We start from the raw sequence: 23,320 nt of genomic DNA, 5'->3' as shown, positions 1-23,320 counted from the left end.
ATTACACAAATTTATTTTTTAACCTGTAGTAGTGAAACCAATATTACAACTGTAAAACTTTAGACATTTTTATCATTTGGCTGAATTAATTTATTGTGCAAATTAATTTACATTCAAATCTTAGTGTAATTCAGTCATAGCATATTCTTCATCATTTCTAAACATTCTTGAGCAAAATAAACTTGTCTAACAATAATATTTACCATTTAAATTATTGAATTTGTCACAAATGCATACATTTTATTCTAAATAATATTTATTTATCTAATATCATAAATAATATTATAGTTCTTATGATTCAAATGATTTAGAATATTTATATAACATTTTAGCATAATATTCTGAATAGACAAATATTTTTACTGAATAAAAACAATATTTTCTCAAAAATTTACTGCCAATATCCTTTTATTTCAACTAATTAAAACCTTGAAATTTATTAAATTTAAATTTGTGTTTAATATAAAATGCATAGGTATAAATTGAAAATAAAAAAAAACTTGATCAAATACAAATCTACAACTAATTAATACAATTATTATGCTAAATACTATAATTAAGTAATAAGTGATTGTATCTACTTGATTATTTCAAAAGCAAGTCTTATATGCGTATGTATTTTTAAATTGATTGCAAAAGTATCGGTTACTTTTTGACACCATTCCTCAAAACTTAAATCATTCATAACTTCTGCGCCAAACCAGAAATCGGCAACCCATAAAAGTTGTTCTGCTTCTGCATACATTATGTCAATAAGAATTTTAATTTGCGATTTAGTGTCCACACTTGTGTTACACATTAATGTGCATTTCTCAATGGTAAAAGGAAGAATTCGGCACTCAAATGCGGTGGGGATATTTTGTGTTTTATCAGGTGTAGAGGTGTGAATATAAAAGTAGCTAAAATCAAAAATAAATCAGTATCAACTCAGTCAGCATTCAATCAAAGAGTAATAGAAATACAAACATTAAAAATGTTTTTCAAAGTTTTGGTATTTGCTTTGGTAGCTGTAGCTTCCGCTCAGCATGGACATCAAGCCACTTCTTATGCTTCATCCAACAGTTACAATAATCATGTTTCTCATGATTATCATCAAGCTGCTCCAGCCCTTTTGAAGGTAGCTGCTCCAATTGCGACTTATCATGCCCCAATTGTACACCATGCTCCAGTGGTTCACCATGTTGCTCCAGTTGTCCAACATGTTGCCCCAGTCTTGTTGAAGTCTGTCCATCATGAGCCAGAACACTACGGACACCCTAAATACCAATTCAAATATGGCGTCCATGATACCCACACTCATGACATCAAGGAACAAGAAGAATCTCGTGATGGTGATGTTGTCAAGGGTTACTACTCCCTTCTTCAACCTGATGGCCGTACCCGCATTGTCCACTACACCGCTGACAAGCACTCCGGTTTCCAGGCTCAAGTTGAATACAAGGGACATGCTGCTCACCCAGAAGTAGTGCACAAAGCTGTCTTGGCTCCAGTCTACCATCACTAAGACTATATGATAATAGAAATTATATTTTTGTAGACAAAATATTTTTTATACAATAAAATAAATTATTTTCCACTAAATTACTCAATAATTTTTTTTTTTTAAAGAAAGTTGAAGCAATTTTAGTTTTATCCACGGGCGATAATAGCATCATAATAGCAGAATCAATCAATTTTGAGTGTGGATACTTAATATCTCATTTAGTTTGAGTAAAATTCGCTTTAAAAACTTGACTCAGCATTATTGCCTTTTGTCTTCCTGTTTTTATATAGTGGCTTCGCAGTTACCAAATTCAAACACCAAATCAGCATAAAATTAATAAAATTAATCCGTTAAAGGCCCGGCACGTTTTAAAATGCGCTTGGAAATGGTATCAGTATTTTATAACTTACATAGTTTTCATATTTTTGATAATCTATATATATAAAATTTGCGTGTCACAGTGTTTGTTTCCATACTCCTCCGAAACGGCTTTACCGATTTTTACCAAATTTTATATGCGTATTCAGTAGGTCTGAGAATCGGCTAACATCTATTTTTTATACCTCTAAGTGATAAGGGTTGTTCACCCTTAACTTTTTTTAAATTTTTGGACAAATTCTTTTGTTCTTATTTTTTTATGATGTGGCATTAAAAAAATACAGACAACTCTAAATATTTACTTTTTTATTACCAACCCCTATATTTTGGTCATTTAATTTTTTTTCATCCCGCTCGAAGGAATGAGACTGAAGTCGGTCTCCTGTTTCACGCACACAATAAGACTTCTCTCACTCCCTACACAGTTTTCGACCATCATTATGGTATATGTATCAAGTGTAGTAGTAACGTTTACAATTATCATATTGCTATCTCAGTGTAACTCTCAGATTAACTATTAATTATTACTGTTTTATTCATAACTAGCGTACCCAACAGACTTCGTTCTGTTAAAAAATTTTGGAATGTTGTAGATTTTGTTCCTCCCCTATTTTATAGTCGGTGCAAAAAATTCTCCTGACCAGAACAGTCTCCCCGTTGACAGGGCGCTTCCACGAACTTTCGCCACCCTTTCAAAGACAAATTATATTAGTGGGACCCACTAAAACACCCCAATTGTGTCACATGCAATACTTAGTGATCGTAGATAATTAACCACCTTGCACAAAAAACGAAATGAAACAATCAAACAAAAATGAATCAAAGAAAACTGCGGAATTTGTTTCGTTTGTCAGTGGTCAAAAGAAAACTCAGTAGAGCACTTTGCGCAAAACACCATATAAAACAATAAATAAAAAATAAGTCGAAGAAGGCTGCGGAATTTGTTTCGTTAATCGATTGAAAAAAGAAAACCTCAGCTTTTCCCCGTTTTCCCGGTAATTATTCCAATTTTGGTTGCCGTAGAAACCACCCTTAGACTTTAACGAACATTTAAAAAAAAAGAATTGGCCAAATTGGTCTAGGCGTTGTTGAGTTAAGCGGTTACCAACACATTTTGCGAGTCATTTTTATATTTTAGATAATAAAATTATAAATTTTCAGTGTATTTGGCACGATTAGTTCAGTTAATCAAGTTTTACATACTTACACACTTATAATAGGTATGTAAGTTACTTTTTGTCTACACTAGAATTTATCTAGAAACTAAAAATAATTTATATGGCAAAACAACGTTTGCCGGGTTAACTAGTACTATATATAATTAAATTAGACATGTTCGTCATGTTTTTAATGACAACTGGGATTTGGTATGTCTCAACGCATAACTAAATAATTATGCGTGAGATATTAATTAATAATTTAAAGTTTAGATACGTTAAAGGACTGATCTGATCAAAAAATGCTTTTGGATTAAATTATGTAAATTTATTGTAAAAATATTGAACAAAATATGAAATAATTGGTTTAGAAATTGATTTTTGAAACGAAAAAAGAATTATTTGAAAGATATTGAATTGAATTATTACTTAATATTTTGTTTGTTTATTGTAATTTCAGTAACACAAACTTGAACTGAGAAATCACCTGGTATTTAATGCAAATAGTGCATCTCAGCGACATCTCAAGACTATAAAATATATTTGTTTTATTTATATTCTAATCATGAAGGAGAAACGCAGTCAAAACAGTTCAATGCAGTCAATGCAGTTATTTCTTATTATTTAGTGCGTTTGTTGTGATTCTACCAATATTTACTTTACTATCAGATATCGCTGCAGATTGGTACGATCTTCGCAACGCCGTGCACATTATCAATGAAATGTGAACATGTTGAAACATGTTGAAACTTGTTGTTTCAAATCACCTGATTTAATTTAATGCAAATAGTGCATCCCAGCGGCATCTTGGGGCCATAAATATATACATATTTATTATGTTTATATTCTCATCTTGAAAGAGAGGCACGATCAAAACAACGTGTTTCACTTGTGCTATCAATGTACCCATGCATTTCTGATTACCTGTCGAAATATTAACACAGTTCTCATATTCAACATTTTTTTAAATTAAACTTTATTATGAATTTCTTTATATCTCTTAAATAAACTCAATATAAACGTAATATTATTTAATTAGTTTAAATAAATAATTATATTATAGAAATATAACATGTTTTTATTATGAAAAATATATGTATATATTTATAAACTGTTTACATCAATATTACATTTTACAAAAATAATAGGGTGATATACGAGTAGGAATATATGAATATAGGAATTTGTAAGTCTTAACATATTGCACAAATTGAAACCTCTCCTTATTTAGTGATGATAGTAAGCTGGAGCAGCAACAATAGCCTTATGGTGCACCTCGGGATGTCCAGCATGTCCAGAATACTCAACATGGGCCTGGAAACCATTGTGCTTGTCAGAAGTGTAGTGCACAATACGTTTACGGCCATCAGGTTGGAGCAGACTGTAAGAACCCTTGACAACATCACCATCACGAGATTCCTCTTGATCCTTAATGTCATGAGTATGGGTATCATGGACGCCATATTTGAATTGGTATTTTGGGTGTCCGTAGTGTTCCGGTTCATGGTGGACTGATTTCAACAAAACTGGAGCGGCATGCACAGCGTGGTGGACAATTGGAGCTGCTTGGTGATAACTAGCGATGGGGGCGGCATGGTGATAGTCATGGGAAGTGTGGGAGTTGAAGCTGTTGGATGAAGCGTAGGAAGTAGCTTGATGTCCATGTTGGGCGATTACAACAGTGGCAAAAGCCAAAACGGCTAAAATCTAAACAAATTTGAAAAATTTTTAAAAAATTTTAAAAAAACTAAGAAAAAAATTGATAACAAACCTTAAAAAACATGTTTAGTTGTTTTGTTATTTGTTTAAAGTATGATTTGATACTGAATTGATAACAACTCCTTCGGTTTATATATTAAACCAACAAACAACTCCCACTCACACAAAAACCGAGAATTTACTCAACTTAAGTCGAATTCAATCGGCTTAAATTCAAAGCAGTTGCTCCGATTGAAAATCGATCACAAACTACTTTTACTTTATATTGATGCATATAGATAAGGAAATCAAACGATTTGTTCGAATAAAATGACATTACTTTGATAAATTCACTCAGAAACATTTAATTTTCCTACACAACTAAAAAAGCAAGCAATAAATGTTTCTGACATCAATAAAATCGCAAGTACATACAATATATTTATCTCCGGATCATAATTGCGCGGCTAACAAGCCATAAATTAATGGCGGTGCTAAAATATGGGCGTACTTTGCACGGATAAATAATTAATCACCCATTTCATTCGGTGGTTAAAATCTCGAACGCTTGCTTTCGCTCTCACCTTGCTTGCCTACTTACATACACACTCATACGCTGGTGTATGTTGTGTTGCATAATGTGTTTGACAGCCGGTCGCGAAGTAAGTCAAGTTATGGCGGTTTAATGAGTGACGTAAGTATGAGTGTTCAAGTCACAAATATGCGGAAACAAGTTCGATGCCGTTTGACAGAATTCACTCATACTCCGCATACACCAGAGTTAAGTGAAAGAAAGTTGTGATCTTGTTTCGGCAACACGCTGTATGCAACGTTCTAAATTTTGAACTTAACCTAGATACAATTCTAGTTATTATTGAATATTGCTTGTCGTAGTAGTACGTTACGTAGCTGCGTACAAATACGGCAAGTAAGAGTTTTTGCTTGCACTTTCTACGAGTACATGAATTGGTTTTAATTGATATTTTAATCGTTTTCGAGCTGTACTAGTTAATCATATTGATTGTGTTTGTGCGATTTTATATAAACGCATTTTTTCTCAATCGTAGGCGATTTTTTACTTTGTTGTATAATATTTCTAGTGATATTATTGATATAGAGAGAACAACTCCTCCGACGATTATTAAAAATGGCCGTTTTACGTCTGTGATTTCGATTCCTTTGAAAGATGGCGGGATGCTTGTACATTTTGGTCTTAGAATATAACGAATGTAGTTGCGGTAATGTAAACCATATTCAGCAACACGAATCGAACTAAAAACAAATTAAAAATAGATTAATATCAGTTTTAATCACAAAATTTGATAATAAATATGATTAAAACACGCATTAGTAACCCAATTTAAGATAGGCAACCAAATATTCATATTACTGTTTTCACTGTTGCCATTTTTTTAATAAAAACAAATCAAAACTGATTTTTGTAATTCTTACGCAATTTTCAAGATTTCTTTATGTACTAAACCCTTAGGAATAGGTACGTATCCCAATTGTGAAGGAATATAATCACCACGTAATGTTTGAAGACTACAAACATCACTTTCATCATAATATTTAGTTAAATAAAACCACGCAGGCGTTGACAGGATATTAAAAGCAAAACCACCTTTCATAACTCTTTCCAAGCCTTCTTTCATTGGATAGAAACCTTTATCACCGATTTTGGTCCGGTATATTTCCTTTCTAATTGCACCTCTTGCTTCCTAAATAGGTTAATGTAGGTTAATTTTGATTAAAATTACAGTTTCCTGTAATTTTTATATGGTTTTTAATACCTTCATGTAAAAATACATATAATGCGTGTCTTCTGCCCCAGCTTGAAAGGAACTCTGCAGGAATGTTTCTAAATCATCTACGGTTCTTGTACTTTGAAGTAAACCAACAATATTTGCTGCATACGCAGTGTAAAAGAGCATAAATATCATGAATACTACAAAGAATAAGATGGCGCCACCTGCTGTTACTACAAGTGTTAAAGTTCCTAATAAATAAAAAAAAATGAATATTTTTGGGTAAAAATTTGTATTAAGATTTTATACTATACCTTGTTGACAGACTGCTTCCAGTAATATCAAGAAAGCATCTCCAGGTGCTCTATTAGGCCCTCCAAAGTAGCGTGTTTCAATAAATAAAACAAATGCAACTCCGGCAGTTAAAAGCAAAAATGTTGGAAACAGTGAATACCAAACGTGTTTATGAAATGCTATATCAAATATATCACGTACTTCTGACACTGGTGGTCGCTTCAGAATGAAATTTATGTCTAGTTTTTGTGTGATGTCACTTAAGAAGTCTACGTATGGTAAACGGTCATTATTCATCAGTAAAGGTGTACCTTCAATTAAATATGTTAATAAAATTGTTTATATTAGGTAATTATTATTATTATTTTTGGCACCACTGAGATTTGAATATCCTGTGATGAGATCCTGAACAACTCCATTCCACTTTTTGGTTGTTTTGTTAAAATAACCATAGGATTCTTTCCATACTATTTTGTAGGTTAGGTTTAACGCATGCATTAGGCATATAAATGTACCGTAGTTTCTTTTTGACAGAGCATCAACATCACGGAATCTAAAACGTAAATTTTTAAGGAATTTGTTGAGTGTTTTGATTGTTATTTTACTTAAAAGTGCCCATATACGCTATGGATTCATTAAGTTCTACAACTGAAGATACTCTGAAGAATAATCCTTGAAGATCTCTTCGACGTTCATGAATTTCTTTACGGAAATAATTTATTGTTAGATTTTTGTTTGACCAAGATCCATAGTTTTCAAAGGCTAAAATTATTTTTCTATTTGTTTTAAAATCCCAAAAAAAATATTATAAATGCGAATGTATTATGGTATTTGTATGTTTGTAACACTTTCACGCTAAAACTATTCAACAAATTTTGATAAATTTTGGCATAGAAGTACATTAAACCTTGGAAAATGACATAGACTACTTTTTGTTGCAAAAATATAACTTATAAGCTATGAAAAAAAGTTTGAACGTTCATTTGGAGAAAAGAGAAATGTCTTCAATATATTATGTTACTATGGTAACTTCAAGCTGAACAATTGGTTGCCTAATTCTATTTCAACTAAATATTTAACACAATTAATATTATCACTTCTTACCTATAGGATAATCTTGTGATATTCTATGAATTTGCAATAGTTCCACTCTAGAATTCGTGAATTTAGCAATAATTACCAGGCTCATTACAGTAATCGTATGACCATGTGTTAAAACATGAACCAATTCATCGAAATGTTGTACATCGCATAGAATTAAACCTTGATATCCACATGTTCTCATATTCGTCAATACCGCAGTAAAATAGTCCATTTCGTAAGCGCAATCATAATCAAGCACGTTGTAAATTCTTTGCCGTTGTTTTACATCAACAACTAAATTACTCGCATTCTTTAATTCTTTCGAGCCGTGCAGAAATATATTGTGTGAATGATTCTGCATAAACACTTTAAGATCATTATCTTTCCAACAGTTTAGATGTAAATTGATATATTTACTAACACTTTTGGGGATAATTTCCTCATTTATAAAATCATTCAAAAATTTAGTTTTTAATTTGATTTTATTGTGATTTGCTTGGAGAAAATTAATAATAAGAAGAAATAACATAAGAAAAGAATAAATTCGTTGGACTTGCATGTTGGAAGTAATATTTACTTTGAGTTCAAGGCGTTATATAAAAGAAATGAAGAAATTAAATATTTATAAACTCCTAGAAACTCCTTGAAATAAAAATACTAGTTTCATAGATTTTTTCCCGTTTCTATAATTTACATAGTTTATATAGATAAAAATAAATTTTTAATTTATTATGACTTTTGAGATGATTTTTTGACATTTTTTTAAAGAAAAAAAGAATAAAAATTATAATTTAATTAATTTGGTTGACTCGTAGGTTGAAATTAATTTTTTTAAGGTTTTCAATCTTTCATAAAAGAAAATAGAGAAATTATTTATTAACAAGCATCTAGAATTGAAATGAAATTACTGCTTTGATAGATTTTTGTATATTATTTTTGCGTACATAATAATTTACATACTTTATATGTGTAATAATAAAATTTTGATTTATTATGACCTGCAGGGGTTATTTTTTAATTTTTTACTTCTTCTTTGTTTTTAATGAATCTTATAGCTTTTTTTGCGAGTGAATTTTATGCTAATATGCTAATGTACTGGTAGAATGTGTAGCACTTGAATTACATCATTACAACGTAACTAATAGTTAATAGATTTGGCTAATATTTCGGCGCGTTTGTACTATCACTCAACTTCCACTTCCTTGCAAATTTTAGACGAGTATAAATACGAAATTAATTTAGGCAGAAGTATCATTCGTCTGTTATCAATCCAATAACAAACAACCAACAAAAATATACAGCAAAATGTTTTTCTCTAAGGTATAATATTGATATTTCAATATTTTCAAGTCAAAAAAATCAAAATAATAAAAATAATATTTTTTTTGGTTAAAATTTCAGATTGTTGTTGCTTTGGCTTTCGTAGCCCTTGCTTCCGCTCAACATGGACATCAAGCCACTTCCTATGCTTCATCCAACAGTTACAACACTCATATTTCGCATGATTATCATCATGCTGCTCCGGTAGCTCACAGGGAAGCAGCTCCAGTTGCTAGTTACCATCATGCTGCTCCAGTTGCCTACCACCATGCACCAGCTCCAGTTGTCCATGCTGCTCCAGTTGCCTACAAAGCTCCAGTTCTTGTTAAGGCTGTCCATCATGAGCCAGAACACTACGCCCCAGCTAAATATCAATTCAAATATGGCGTCCATGATACCCACACTCATGACATCAAGGAACAAGAAGAATCCCGCGATGGTGATGTTGTCAAGGGTTACTACTCCCTTCTTCAACCTGATGGCCGTACCCGCATTGTCCACTACACTGCTGACAAGCACTCCGGTTTCCAGGCTCAAGTTGAATACAAGGGACACGCTGCCCATCCAGAACACAAAGCTTCTGAGTACCATCATTAAGTAAATTTGATGTGGTTGATTTGAAGAAAGACTTGTAATGATTGACTTATAGTTATTAAGGAGATTATATTTTTTTATAATAAAAAAATTCTTAAGCAAAATTACAGCTTGATATTATTTCTACTACCAAATAACTGATATACCTAAGTTAAATATATTGCAATATATTTACTTATATATTTTTTTTATATATTTACTACTTTATAAACATTTTTTAAAAAGTAAGAATTTTTTAAGAAAAAATTTGAGTTACATTTTAACAAAATTATATTTTGACAAGAAAGTATTAAGCACAATAAAATAGAAATTCAAATATTTTCTTGTTTGGGTAATTTAAGTTGCCTATTCAAGAATAGGACAAAATCTGTTATATTTGGTTGCATAAATTAGTTGTCAATGTAGTATTATCACTTATATGTTATATTTTAAGATAAAATATATTATTGAAACGGTACTTATCTTAAGTTATATTTTTGAAGAAATATATACTTATTATTTACAACTGTTTTATATTAATTTGTTTAAAATCGACATCCGAAATTCCACATTTATTTTAAATTTCCAAAAAAAATATGAAAACAAAAGTAAAAACTATTACATAATGCGTACTTAACTTTAATAATCAGATTTGCATAAATTTTTCTACAATATTTACTACTCCTATATTCTAATTAATTTGTCAAGATAATAATTACTAAATTATAATTGATCATAACCTAAATTTTATATTACATAATCATATATCAACGCCAAACTTATCAAAAATAGGCACTACGCGTAAGTAATGAAAGTTGAATTCCTATAACTCGATAAACTTCACCTTGTTTGCATTGTATCAGTAGGAATTAGTAGGAATTACTTATACTCGTATATACTCGTACGTTTTAGCAAGTCGCTAATAAGTTATTACATCATAAATATTAAGCGCCCAAGTTATGCACGCAGAAATCTAGTTTACGCACTCTGCACTCTCTTTGAGCTTTAAAGCCTTTCAATAACAAAGAGGTGGGAGTACTTCAAGATAGCAAAGTCACGCAAAGTGTAATTAGTATAAATTGTAAATTAATCGAATATCGAATATCAGTCTCAAGTTGTAGTTCAAACAGATAACAACCAAAAAACAAACACGAAAGCAACATGTATTTTGCTCAAGTAATATTTTTATTTATTTTTATTAAAATTTAAAAAAATTATTTTTTTTCTTTTATTTTTAGACCGTTGTAGTTTTGGCCCTTGCCGCTTTGGCTTCCGCCCAACATGGCCACCAAGCCACTTCCTACGCTTCCATCAGCAGTTATGACAACCACAACACCCATGATTACCATCAAGCCGCCCCTGTTGCCAGTTACCATCATGCTCCAATTGTGCACGCCACTCCAATCGCTTACAAAGCAGCCCCAGTTCTCCTGAAATCTGTCCACCATGAAGAGGAACACTACGCCCCAGCTAAATACCAATTCAAATATGGCGTCCATGATACCCACACTCATGACATCAAGGAACAGGAAGAATCTCGTGAGGGTGATGTTGTCAAGGGACACTACTCCCTTCTTCAACCTGATGGCCGTACTCGCATTGTCCACTACACCGCTGACAAGCACAACGGTTTCCAGGCTCATGTTGAGTATTCCGGACATGCTGGACATCCAGAGGTGCAACACAAAGCTGTTGTTGCTGCTCCACCTTACTATCATTAAGTAATGAATTGTTGAGGTGTTAATGTATGGAAAGATATATTTTTGTATGAAATAAAAATTATTTTGGACTATATTTTTGTTGTTTTATTGATATTTGTGATATTTTTTAGTAAATCATAAAGAAAATTTAGTAAATTTATCAAAAAATAAAGCAGAAATCGTAAAAAACTGAAAATGTTGTTCTAATTTCTCAATATTAAGACAATACAGTCATTAGTTGACACAGATGCCTTTAGATGGCGGTAAAGTTACACCCTTACGCTACAAACTAAGCTATTAAGGTTGCCTAGGTTATATTTGGTTATAATAGTACTATATGCTGACATATTACAAGTCAGAAACTTAACCGCACTTTAAAAGCTACTAAAAATTTATTTATATGAAAAAATCAATATTCCCACTCATCTACGACTTATATAATGTGATTTATCTGTTTAACACGTTGAGGACGGCGTGTACCACCGGTGGTACACATGCGTCTGGTCTGTGGGACGGCATGTACCACCGGTGGTACACGGCTCATTTGAAACGAGACTTATTCATTTTTGACTACGCCACTGGTTAGGTTATATCTTCTCCTCGTTTCACCTATACAATCAGGGCCTTGCATCTTTGTCATCAAATGTGTCACTCAGATTACATATTATAATAAATAGTGACCGACCAAAGTTTCAGTTTTGGCTTCAAATTTGGTTTTGGCCAAAAATTGGCTGAAACTTTTGACAGAAACGAAACTCAGTGTTCGTGAATTATCGTGCGTCGTTTGGCTAACTCGCGGCTAAGTCGTGGTCGTCACTTGCCATCTCAGTTCGCACATAGTTTCGGTCGGACTCTAAAGATAAAGGCATTCATTACAAAGAAAATAAATAAATGGCGACGCAACTGCAAAAACAATCGCTTTTTGATACAGCAATGCATAACCACCAGTGGCGCGCAGCTGAATTAATTAGACGGAGTTGAAAATGCTCAAACGCCGCCCGATGCGACAGACACCCAAAAACCGCGCCGTCCTCAACGTGTTAATTTAAGTTTATAATTCATATTAATTCATTGTAAAAACTTGATTATTTATACTTTTAAATAAAATTTTTGGAATATTTCTGTTAAAACTTTGTTTCTGGTACATTTTTTACGAATACTTCCTTACAATTTGTCAAAATACCAAAAATCATAAATAAAATTCTTTGCAAATTTGATTAATGTCCACACTTTAGCACTTACACTTCCATTTACTCTACTAGTACCTGCAGTTACGTATCAAAATTTCGTACACCCGTCACACTTCTGGTACACACATGATACATATTTTGCGCTAGATCTAGATTTCGTCTTCGAGGTGTTGACCCAGGCGGTCCGGCCCGCATAAAAGCACATATGATATAATTATAATTAATACACATTTGTGTTCGCGGTGTCCACTTACTTTCAAATTGAGTTCCGAACCAAATTTCTTCTCTCGCACACATATGCACCTTCCAATGTTTTAACGACGCCGGAGCCGAGCCTCTGCGCTTGCAACTCCAACTATTACAACATATTACATAAATGAGTGTGATACGAAGTTATTAAATTTGGTCACTGTGTGTTTTGCACTAATTTACTACCAAGACCCAGGTGGGGGGAAGGCTTAAGATTTAATCATTTGCCAAATAAATTTTTGGCCATAGTATAAATAGTAATCTTTGCTCCTGCAGAAATCAGTTCAGTTGCAGCTGTTCAATCGACTCAATAATTTAAAAATGTTCTTCTCAAAGGTAAAGATATTTTAATTATTACTGTTGTTAATTATTAATTAAATTTTTTTGTTTTTAACTTTTAGGTTATTGTTTCTTTGGCTTTGGTAGCGTTGGCTACAGCCCAACATGGCCATGAAGCCAGTTCCTATTCTTCAATCAACAGTTACAATACCCACACTGCTCATGATTACCACCAAGCTGCTCCAGCCCTTCTGAAAGTAGCTGCCCCAATCGCCACTTACCACCATGCTCCAGCCCCAGTTGTCCATGCTGCTCCAGTTGCCTATCATCACGCCCCAGCTCCAATCGCCTACAAAGCAGCTCCAGTTCTCCTGAAATCCGTCCACCATGAAGAGGAACACTACGAACCTGCTAAATATCAATTCAAATATGGCGTCCATGATACCCACACTCATGACATCAAGGAACAAGAGGAATCTCGTGATGGTGATGTTGTTAAGGGTTACTACTCCCTTCTTCAACCTGATGGCCGCACCCGCATTGTCCACTACACTGCTGACAAGCACAACGGTTTCCAAGCTCAGGTTGAATATTCCGGACATGCTGATCATCCCGAGGTGCAACATAAAGCCATTGTAGCTGCTCCAGTTGTGCATAAGGCTATTGTTGCCGCTCCAGTTTACAAAACTGTTGCTGCTCCAGTCTACAAAACCGCTCCTGTTTACAAAGTCCCAGCTTACCCACATTTCTAGATTTTTACGAATTTAGATATGAAATGCTGTTAAATTGATTCAGAGATATATTTTATTTATGTGTTTATTTTTTTACGCACAGAGCTATATTATTTTGTTAATAAAGTCATTATTTATATTATAAAACAAGTGAAGAGTTATCTTTAACCCTGGAGTATGTTAATACCTCTGAGTATATGAGTAAGAGACCATAAACAGTTGTTAATGTTATTTATGTACAAGAAGGTAAGTTTTATTTCGTGGTGAAGATAACAAAAGCTTTTATGCAGAATCTCAAGGTTAGCAGTCAATAATGTGTGGTTATTTAAGTACAATTTACGACAGTCAATTTAATTTATGTCTTTATCATGTTTGGTGTTTTGAAAGGGACTTAAATGATGTTTATACTTGAAACAATTTAAATTTTGAAAAAAAAAATGAAAAATTGATGTTTTTCCTTATAATTTGCGTCAAAACATTTAAATAGTTACTGAAAGTAATATTTAGGCTAAAAAATTAGAAAATTGGCCAAATTTTTAGAAAAAAAAAAAATAGAAAAATTACAGTTTTTGCTTATATTTTGTTCAAAAACATATAAAAATTTACTGAACGTAATATTTTAGCTTAAAAAATTTAAAATTTGCAAAATTTTTGGAAAAAATTTGGAAAAACTAAATTTTTTGTTGTTTTTAGCTTCAAAAATATATAAAATATAATATTTTGTTATTTATGCTCAGTAACTTTAAGATAAAATACAAAAAACCGTTGATTTATGAAGAAAACAACTTGTTATCAATAAATTGCTCATTTTTGTAATTTGTCAATAATAATTACGCCGCAATATTGATAAGAAATCAACGTTAATAAGACAAGAATCCGACTCATAACAAGCTTTTAATTTCACACAAACAAAAAAAAAACACATACTTTTACCACAAAAAAGGAAATAAACTGATTTAACACTTTACATTCACCTCATAATGAACTTGGCCTTATTCCGTATTCTTGGTGTATCGAATTGTTTCGTTTCCACAGCGTCCACAATACGAATACTCGAATGTTAAGTCACGTCCTGTGTCTTGCTTATCGCAAGCCAAGTTTTAAGTTAAGTTTTAAGTTGTCTTGAACACTTGAACACGGTGGACATCGATGGACCCATCGTCACGCTCCATATCAGTTGTTTCTCGTTTTGTAATACGCTGATGAAATATTCGCCAACATTTGTTTAATTGGCGGCTTAATTAATCCATTGCGAATTCCGAGGGCATTCTTATCGATTAATTGGACACGCACAGCGGGTAGTGCTGGCGCACTCGGTTACATCCAGTTACATGCATCATTATATTGGTAATGGTGGTAATTTAATGAGTTAATGCGCAAAGTGTGTGTACTTGTGAGCATAATTCTTTAATTGCTTTTGAAGCTTCATAATATTTTAAAATCATTTTTTAATTTTACAATTGAACAAAACATTTTGTTTGGTATTTTCTTAGGTATATTAAATAGACTGGGTGGAAAACATAGAAATACATTAGAAATGACTGTAGAGGAAATTTGAGGTTATATTAGTACTGATTATTGGTTATCCTAGCTTCCAAGGCTACTTAAATGAATAGAAAACAGTGTTTTGGAGGGAAAAATTAAATTTTTTTTTTTGTTTGTTAATATAAACTTAAATTTTTAGTTATTTTGATTTGTCCAATAGCATAGAAGTCAGGGTAAAGTGCTTAAAGTGATTTTTTGTAACTCTAGTGTGCAAAAACACTTTTTTATGAGTAAAATATAGTTTTTTCTTCAAAAAAATAATTTTTTACCATTTTCTTGTGTATTTTTAGTTAAAATTAATAAAATTGTTTGAAAATAACATATTTACTCACTTTAAGTGCCTAAAACTGTTACTTTATACACTAATAAACAATTTTTTTCAAAAAATAACAATTTTTTTCATTTTCTGCTAATTTTGAGCCACAAAATTGTTTTGATTCACACAAATACTTTCCTGACACAATTATAAATCAATAAATAATAATATTTAATTATTCCAACCGACAGTGAAAATTTTAAGCCCAACCGTCAACCGCAAGCCACAAACATTACTTCTATAATTCTATAATTACATAACATTGAACGAGTTGCTATTAATAAATTTGGACTATACTAACACCAACCAGCATGTCCGTCCGCAAAATGCGTGGTATGTTCACACAGCTTACAAAACTTCCTAATCTTGTTCTTAATTCTGATTACGACTTTGCGACGTTATACTATTGAGCGTAGATGTGTAGCAATGTAGATTCTGTAATAATGCAAATGCTCAAGTGTTACACTTTCGATTTACCAATAAGTCTCCCATGATCACCGAATGATACCTATTATATGACCGAAAAACTAGTTCCAGTGATTTTGGGCGTATGCGACGACAAGTACAAAATTGATTAAATTACTATGGCGGTACAGCCCAAAACGAAAACCGACAATATATGGGGATATTGAGTAAGAAAACTTATGAAAAATAGTAGGATAATGGTTTTGGTATATAAGCAGAGGGGAATTATTAGGTGGATATCAATTTGTGATAGGTTCTTGTGGAGGTAACAACACAACAATAACAAAAATGTTTGCTAAGGTATAGTAGCTGATTAAAAATATTTTTTGAGGTTATAAATGTTTTTTTTTAATTTTTAATTTGTTGTTTGTTTTTTGAATTTTAAGGTTGTAGCACTTGCTGCCCTTGTGGCTTTAGTCCAAGCTGTGGAGTATGGCCACCATGCCACTTCTTACGCTTCAGTGAACCGTTATGATGACCATAACAACCATCACGTTGCTCATTATGCCGCCCCTGTTGCTCACTACGCTGCTGCTCCAGTTGCCCACGTTGCCCATGTTGCCCATGTTGCTCATGTCGCCCCTGTTGTCCATCATGCTCCTATTGTTCATCATGCTGTCCATGCTGTGCATGCCCCAGCTCACTACGAAGAGGAACACTATGGTCACCCACAATACCAATTCAAATATGGCGTCCATGATACTCATACCCATGACATCAAGGAACAGGAAGAATCTCGTGATGGTGATGTTGTCAAGGGTCACTACTCTCTGTTGCAACCTGATGGTCGTACCCGCACTGTTCACTACAGTTCTGACAAGCATTCCGGATTCCAGGCTCATGTTGAGTATTCTGGACATGCTGGACATCCAGAGGTTCATCATAAGGCTATTGTTGCTGCTCCAGTTTACAAGGTCCCAGCGTACCCTCATTTTTAAATAATATTTGAGGATTTATCATGGATTTATCATATCACTGTCATAGATTAATCAAGATGAGAAATGTTTATTTTGTTAATTGTGGAGATATTTTTGTATGCTGAATAAAACTCATATTTTTATTTAAAAATTATCAAATTTGTTTATTTTACGCATATTTTCCATATCAAAATTTAAAAAAAAAGAAATATTTATACGATTTTGAGCCAAAGTCAGCATTTACGGTAGGCAACTTTCAAATCAGAGCCTATGAGACTGAGAGTTGAAAGTAAAAGTAGACATCGTCAGATGGCAATACTAAGTCCATGATCAGAAATTAATCTAAAAATCTGTTGATCTGTTGACAGACATATATTTACAAAAAAACTCTGAAGTAAGTATTTCTCACGTGTTTTAGGAAATTTATCGCTATTGTAACGTAATGATTGATTAATTCGGATGAAAACTTGAATTAACACATAAATATATTATAATGAGATTTTAAAAGAAAGTTTTAATAATACTAAAATTTTACAAAGGTATTTTCTTAGATTGCTTTTAAATATTATAAATAAATATTAATAAGAAAAGAAAGAAATAAGTTTGTAGTTTATAACAAAAAATATATTGATATTCAGATCACAGTATGACTATTCACAATATTCATATAATACCACCATAGAAATAATAGTAATAATAATACATTTTACAAAATAATGCAACGTATTCAATTTTGTTCTATCTAACACATATAATACGAATATAATTTATCTATCAATTACTAATAATTTCATTAAACCGCATTAATTAATAGTGGTGATGATGATCATGTTGGTCATGTGTCGCATGTCCATGTTTAGTGACCACCGCGTTGAATCCATTATGATCATCAGCAGTGTAATGCACCACTCGAATAGTACCATCGGGTTCCACAACAGTATATTCTCCTTTGACTACGTCCCCATCGCGTTCTTCATGTTGTGATTTAATATCACCAGTATGGAGATCTTGGACGCCATATTTGAATTCATATTTTGGATGAGCCTAAAAATTAGGTTATAAATACATTAATTTTAAGTTAAAATGTAAAGGAGAATAGTTTTACATGGTAATCCACATGGTGTTCATGGGCATAATCATCAATATCATGAGAAACAATGTGATGGTCATAAATTCCAGCGTTGGCAGCAAAAACAAAAGTAGCAACCAGTAAAATAACCTAAAACATAAAAATTACAGATTCCTTTTTTATTATCTTAAAGCTACTCGATGAGCTATTTATAATATTAATATTTAATAAACACAGAGGGCGCTAGTATTCACATAACTCCATATTTTTATATGTAATATATTTTTTCTTTCAAATAAATTAATTTTAAAAACCAAAAATATAATTTCCTTAAAAGAAGAAGGAAGTAAACTTACTTGTAGTTTAGTCATGATTGTTTACTCTAGGATGTGGATAGAATATTTGAATATTTGAATACTTAATTAATTTCACAACACAAAACACCTTTCCTAGTGTCAAGCAATTGATTTTAATTTACTGCTATTTAATTCACGCACAAAGCAGAAGCAAGTGCAACCAACGAAATAAAAGATTCGACTGATCCAGTTCCGGCGCAAATTTCACTTTTTATACACCTCTTGCACCACACTTCTCCATTGCCATCGCAAGAACCGCACTTCCACTTTTTTTGCGCGTTGTTTCATGAATATGAGGCGCACGACACAAACAACCACTTAAAATACCGAGTGTCACAAATCTTCACTCCTCAACTCATGCTACTTTAGCAATAAAATAAAAACAATATAAACAAAGATTTAAAACACCAGTTGTAAACTTCTTCCTCTTTGAATCTCTTTAGCCGCTTCTCTTTTGTTACATAAGTAACGGTAATAATGCGAGCTCGTTTACGATGGAAAACTAGAACAAAAACACGACGAGACGACGAAACGACGAAACGAAACCGAGGAAAGATTATTATGCAAGTTCACCGCAGGAGGTAATGATAGTGAAATTAAAACATACGCGCCATAAAGACATTTCTTCAGCGCTAGAGATAAACGAAAGTTATCGTAGTGCTATTATTAAGAGATTAATTTAATTGGAAGTTCAAGGCTTTTTCTAAATATAGTTTACTAGTCGTATTATGCATGTTGAGTTATTTATAGCATATAGTAAATGTAACGGCTGAATGAGAATGGAAATAAATGTAAAAATAACATAATTCAATTTACAGCTTGTAAATGTTTAGAGGAAGTGGTTTGTTATGTCATTAATTACTCCTTGGGATTGAAATTGAAGCGAGAAAACGTAAATTATAGGAAATAAGTTAATCAGCTTCCATTGGCAGCTTCATAGTTACGAGTTAAACAGTAGTGTGTTATTTGCATCTCATTATTTTCAAAGTGTTACATCTACAGCGTGAAATTCAGAAAAAAAAATTTAAAAATTAAAAATTTTGTTTTAAAATTGCTTAAGTTAAGTAATTGTTTAATAGTAATTGATTTGATAATAGTTTTGTTTATATTTGCACAGAGTTCAAAATATTGAGACATTAACTTGAACTTGAACCAAATAGCGCGAAATTATTGACTCGATTAGTCGCCGGTGGAGACTGCTTAGCATGCGTTGCGTTTTTATTACATGTTCCGTCCGGCATTGGGTACTTTCAAAAAAAATTTCATAACGCAATTGTAATGCTTCATGTAGCACCGCCACCTTGCCGTCAATCAGTATAAAAGCCTAAGCGATCGCCGTAATCGGTATCAAAACAGTTTCGGTCTGATATCAAGACACATCATCTAACAAACAAGAAACAACATGTATTCTAAAGTAAGAATATCTAGACAACAAAATATACATAGTTATAATTAATTTAATTTGATTAATTTTATTTTTTTTATTATTTTTGTTTTAGATTTTTACTTTTTCGGCCATTTTGGTCTGTGTGAGTGCTGGTGTATATGATCTATATGGTCATGGACATTCAGGTTATGTTGCTCCCATTGCTCATGTTGTACCACTGGCGCATCATCATGGTTATGATCATCATGATCATCATGATTATTATGTAAGTCAATATTCTATTACCTTTTTATTTGTTTTAATAAAAAAAACTAAATTTTAAAATAGGCCCATCCAAAATATGCATTCAAATATGGCGTTGAAGATCACCACACTGGTGACTCCAAATCCCAACATGAGGAACGTGATGGTGATGTTGTCAAAGGTGAATATTCTCTTGTGGAGCCCGATGGCACCATCCGTACTGTCAAGTACACAGCCGATGACCATAATGGATTCAACGCGGTTGTTATCAAGTCGGGACATGCTGTCCACCCAGCTCCAGTTCCAGTTCATCATGCTGTGCATGCTGTACATGCTCCCATCTATGAGTATGCGCATGGACATGATCACTATGGATATCACAAATAATTTTTTGGCAAACTTATACACGGGTGTTATATGAACTGGCAGTATTAGCAACGGATGACTCTATTTTATATTTGTATATATTTATACCTCAATGATGAATTAAATAAATAAATTATTTATATAAAATATATCTGTTTTTTATATTTACACACATGCTTTTTTTACAATTGCGAATATCTCGTAAACTAAAAGAGATAAATAAGATCTGATCGCAGCGTCTTAATCTACTCACTGTTCTCTATCAGATAGGATAGTTAAAACGGAAATCTGAGAGATGAAATTTTAATTCTTAAGAAAAAATTGCCAAGGGGGGGTGCTTGATACTTTTTTTCGACGTTTTTTGATAATTGATATCTCTTAAACTAAAAGCGATAGCAACCAACGAATTGCTGATTATGAAAGACTGGAAAATTCTCTATCAGATAAAAATATAAAATAATTATATTTCCTAGAGTAAAAGGTTGAAAACGCGACAAAAAGTGCTAAAAAGTGACATTTTTCAATTTTTGCCCATTTTTTTCAATCGCGAATATCTCGTAAACTAAAAGAGATAATCAAAATCGGATCGCAGCGTCTTAATCTACGGACTTTTCTCTATAAGATAGACCAGTTAAAGCGGAAGTCTGAGAGATCAAATTTTACTTCTTAAGAAAAAATTTCCAAGGGCGGGTGCTTGATACTTTTTTTCGACGATTTTTGATAATTAATATCTCTTAAACTAAAAACGATAGCAATCAACGAATTGCTGATTATGAAAGACTGGAAAATTCTCTATGTGATAAAAATATATACTAATTATATTTCCTACAGTAAAAGGTTGAAAAACGCGACTAAAAGTGCTAAAAAGTAACATTTTTCAATTTTTGCTCCTTTTTTTCAATCGCGAATATCTCGTATACTAAAAGAGATAAATAGGATCTGATCGCAGCGTCTTAATCTACGGACTATTCTCTATAAGATAGACTAGTTAAAGCGAAAATCTGAGAGATTAAATTTGAATTCTTAAGATAAAATGGCAAAGGGTTAACGAAAATAGACAGCCAACATCACAACAGAACATACAAAATATATAAACACCTTAAATTTAATAAAAATAAAACCAAAGATAAATTCACTTCAATTACAACTTTATTTTATAAAAATAAATATGGCATTTGCACTTGAAATACACAAATGTGAACTTGCGCACAAATTGCACATTGACATGCGTGATGCGTGTATAAATTTCATGATAAAATGGATATGCAAAGAAGGCTTTTTATATCGAGCGTATGAGAGCACGTGAAGTCCGAGATGCATCGCAAGGGTGACGAACGTAGAGACCGATATAGGAGATAAAGATTATACGATAAGTTGAGGTATATATACAAGGAGGGCGTCGCACAGTCCTGGAGATCCAATATTACGTTTTGAGCTTAGTGAAGGTATCCACCATGAGCATAGATAGGAGCAGCATAGTGCACTGGAGCAGCCACAACATGCTTCACCACAGCCGGGTGCACAGCGTGTCCGGAACGGGTCACCACCGCGTTGAAACCATTATGGTCATCGGCGGTGTAATGCACGGTACGGATGGTACCATCGGGTTCAGCAACGGAGTATTCACCTTTGACTACATCACCATCACGTTCCTCATGTTGGGATTTGTTGTCACCAGTATGGTGGTCGGCTACGCCATATTTGAAACCATATTTAGGGTAAGCCTACAAAAAATTAGGTTATGAGAGTGTAAAACGTTATTTTAAGTTTTTAGAAAGATATTTGTGTTTTTGGCATGTTTTGAGGTTAGTTTTAGGTTTAGTTATTGTTAGTTAAGTGATGTTGGTTGCCTATTTGAGGTTAAATCAAGAATTTTTGAAGAAATTAAGTGTTTGAGGTTAGAAAATTTACATGATAGTCCACGGCATGTCCACCATATCCGCCTCCATGACCATACCCGCCTCCATGACCATAGGCAACCACAGCAGGAGCAGCATGGACAATTGGCGCAGCATGAACCACAGGAGCAGCTGCTACTGCTACTACATGAGCGGGTCCTGCATGGAGGTTGGTGTTGGCGTAGCTGGAGGCATGTCCATGGCCATATCCCAAAAGGCCAGCCTGCGCGTAAGCCACGAGAGCACTGATCGCCAAAATCTTTTCCAAAATAAAAAAAAAAACATTTTTTAAAATAAAAATCATTCAAATGATAAAATTATTCTTATTATATACTATTACCTTGGTGAACATGTTGATTTAGTTAATATGGGTCGCAGTGTTGTGTTGTTACTGAAAACCAACTGACTATCCGTCGTTCTGGGCAAGATCTTATATAGTCCGACTGGGCAGCCACGACCACGACCACGAAACGTTCACCACATCGTAATTATTCGATTAAACGCTGAAAAGTCGCAAAAATGCATTCTTTGCCTTGGTGGTGGCAGCACCAACGTAGCGCGCCAACGCAGTCTACTCTACCGCGCCGGCGCACAAAAACGGCGTTCATTTATGGATTAATACACGTGTATGAGTGCAAAACGAGAACGCACATTGTATTGCATGACCCTACCATCAACACAAGAAGAAAACAAGAATAGAACCGCAGAAATACTACGTCGATTGATCTGTTATGCGGCGAACAAAGAAGTCCACCGACAAGAAAATAGAATACGTTTAATTAAAACTAAATTGCTTTCTGCAGATGTAAATATCATAAACGCTGAGGTCGTTTGATTAACGTTTTTCTAATTATCATTAACCTCGAATGCGATGA

The 23,320-nt window shown here is 33.0% G+C and overlaps 9 protein-coding genes across 9 annotated transcripts; 6 read left to right on the top strand and 3 right to left on the bottom strand.

Moving 5' to 3' along the window:
* Window positions 1–973: 973 nt before the first annotated feature.
* LOC135795551 (cuticle protein 8-like) lies at window positions 974–1,504 on the top strand. Its single transcript, XM_065307259.1, has one exon. It carries the CDS (start codon window positions 974–976, stop codon window positions 1,502–1,504), a length of 531 nt encoding a protein of 176 aa, XP_065163331.1.
* A 2,669-nt stretch (window positions 1,505–4,173) lies between these two features.
* LOC135796251 (cuticle protein 8-like) lies at window positions 4,174–4,886 on the bottom strand. Its single transcript, XM_065308183.1, has 2 exons — window positions 4,790–4,886; window positions 4,174–4,725 (listed from the first exon to the last, which is right to left on the bottom strand). Exons 1-2 carry the CDS (start codon window positions 4,799–4,801, stop codon window positions 4,246–4,248), a joined length of 492 nt encoding a protein of 163 aa, XP_065164255.1. The 5' UTR covers window positions 4,802–4,886; the 3' UTR covers window positions 4,174–4,245.
* A 176-nt stretch (window positions 4,887–5,062) lies between these two features.
* On the bottom strand, window positions 5,063–7,494 carry LOC135796246 (uncharacterized). Its single transcript, XM_065308177.1, has 6 exons — window positions 7,364–7,494; window positions 7,133–7,311; window positions 6,779–7,069; window positions 6,510–6,715; window positions 6,169–6,437; window positions 5,063–5,988 (listed from the first exon to the last, which is right to left on the bottom strand). The coding sequence occupies exons 1-6, from the start codon at window positions 7,375–7,377 to the stop codon at window positions 5,754–5,756; spliced, it is 1,194 nt and encodes a 397-aa protein (XP_065164249.1). The 5' UTR covers window positions 7,378–7,494; the 3' UTR covers window positions 5,063–5,753.
* Window positions 7,495–9,146: 1,652 nt separating this feature from the next.
* LOC135795550 (cuticle protein 8-like) lies at window positions 9,147–9,758 on the top strand. Its single transcript, XM_065307258.1, has 2 exons — window positions 9,147–9,161; window positions 9,243–9,758. Exons 1-2 carry the CDS (start codon window positions 9,147–9,149, stop codon window positions 9,756–9,758), a joined length of 531 nt encoding a protein of 176 aa, XP_065163330.1.
* Window positions 9,759–10,848: 1,090 nt separating this feature from the next.
* On the top strand, window positions 10,849–11,528 carry LOC135796250 (cuticle protein 19-like). The gene is made up of 2 exons (XM_065308182.1): window positions 10,849–10,910; window positions 10,973–11,528. The coding sequence occupies exons 1-2, from the start codon at window positions 10,896–10,898 to the stop codon at window positions 11,453–11,455; spliced, it is 498 nt and encodes a 165-aa protein (XP_065164254.1). The 5' UTR covers window positions 10,849–10,895; the 3' UTR covers window positions 11,456–11,528.
* A 1,666-nt stretch (window positions 11,529–13,194) lies between these two features.
* Window positions 13,195–13,904, top strand: LOC135795549 (cuticle protein 19-like). The gene is made up of 2 exons (XM_065307257.1): window positions 13,195–13,209; window positions 13,275–13,904. Exons 1-2 carry the CDS (start codon window positions 13,195–13,197, stop codon window positions 13,902–13,904), a joined length of 645 nt encoding a protein of 214 aa, XP_065163329.1.
* A 2,593-nt stretch (window positions 13,905–16,497) lies between these two features.
* On the top strand, window positions 16,498–17,147 carry LOC135795547 (cuticle protein 8-like). Its single transcript, XM_065307255.1, has 2 exons — window positions 16,498–16,509; window positions 16,596–17,147. The coding sequence occupies exons 1-2, from the start codon at window positions 16,498–16,500 to the stop codon at window positions 17,145–17,147; spliced, it is 564 nt and encodes a 187-aa protein (XP_065163327.1).
* A 577-nt stretch (window positions 17,148–17,724) lies between these two features.
* Window positions 17,725–22,938, bottom strand: LOC135795546 (uncharacterized). Its single transcript, XM_065307254.1, has 7 exons — window positions 22,786–22,938; window positions 22,459–22,704; window positions 21,989–22,271; window positions 20,308–20,549; window positions 18,552–18,572; window positions 18,232–18,345; window positions 17,725–18,170 (listed from the first exon to the last, which is right to left on the bottom strand). Exons 1-7 carry the CDS (start codon window positions 22,795–22,797, stop codon window positions 17,934–17,936), a joined length of 1,155 nt encoding a protein of 384 aa, XP_065163326.1. The 5' UTR covers window positions 22,798–22,938; the 3' UTR covers window positions 17,725–17,933.
* Window positions 19,912–20,676, top strand: LOC135796253 (cuticle protein 7-like). The gene is made up of 3 exons (XM_065308185.1): window positions 19,912–19,965; window positions 20,051–20,203; window positions 20,266–20,676. The coding sequence occupies exons 1-3, from the start codon at window positions 19,954–19,956 to the stop codon at window positions 20,566–20,568; spliced, it is 468 nt and encodes a 155-aa protein (XP_065164257.1). The 5' UTR covers window positions 19,912–19,953; the 3' UTR covers window positions 20,569–20,676.
* Window positions 22,939–23,320: the final 382 nt, after the last annotated feature.

The sequence above is a fragment of the Atheta coriaria genome, unplaced genomic scaffold (assembly GCF_025399875.1).
Source record: "Atheta coriaria isolate IRGN ID8LTWV9N9 unplaced genomic scaffold, Caltech_Dcor_3.1 hic_scaffold_7_pilon, whole genome shotgun sequence".
NCBI classification, from domain to species: domain Eukaryota; kingdom Metazoa; phylum Arthropoda; class Insecta; order Coleoptera; family Staphylinidae; genus Dalotia; species Dalotia coriaria.
The sequence above is the reverse complement of the archived record's forward strand: the minus strand, read 5'-3'. Positions and strand labels throughout refer to the sequence as shown.

Excerpts from the sequence above, each read along its gene's own strand:
- LOC135795551 (XM_065307259.1), top strand. The coding sequence starts at position 974 with ATGTTTTTCAAAGTTTTGGTATTTGCTTTGGTAGCTGTAGCTTCCGCT.
- LOC135795546 (XM_065307254.1), bottom strand. Across the intron at positions 18,573-20,307 it reads GATTTGGAGTCACCAGTGTG|ACAATCATGACTAAACTACA; the intron begins GTGATCTTCAAC and ends ATCCTAGAGTAA. Across the intron at positions 18,346-18,551 it reads CAATCATGACTAAACTACAA|GTTATTTTACTGGTTGCTAC; the intron begins GTAAGTTTACTT and ends TTTATGTTTTAG.
- LOC135796253 (XM_065308185.1), top strand. Across the intron at positions 20,204-20,265 it reads ATGATCATCATGATTATTAT|GCCCATCCAAAATATGCATT; the intron begins GTAAGTCAATAT and ends ATTTTAAAATAG.
- LOC135796246 (XM_065308177.1), bottom strand. Across the intron at positions 7,070-7,132 it reads AGGATATTCAAATCTCAGTG|GTACACCTTTACTGATGAAT; the intron begins GTGCCAAAAATA and ends ATTTAATTGAAG. Across the intron at positions 6,716-6,778 it reads GGAAGCAGTCTGTCAACAAG|GAACTTTAACACTTGTAGTA; the intron begins GTATAGTATAAA and ends TTTATTTATTAG.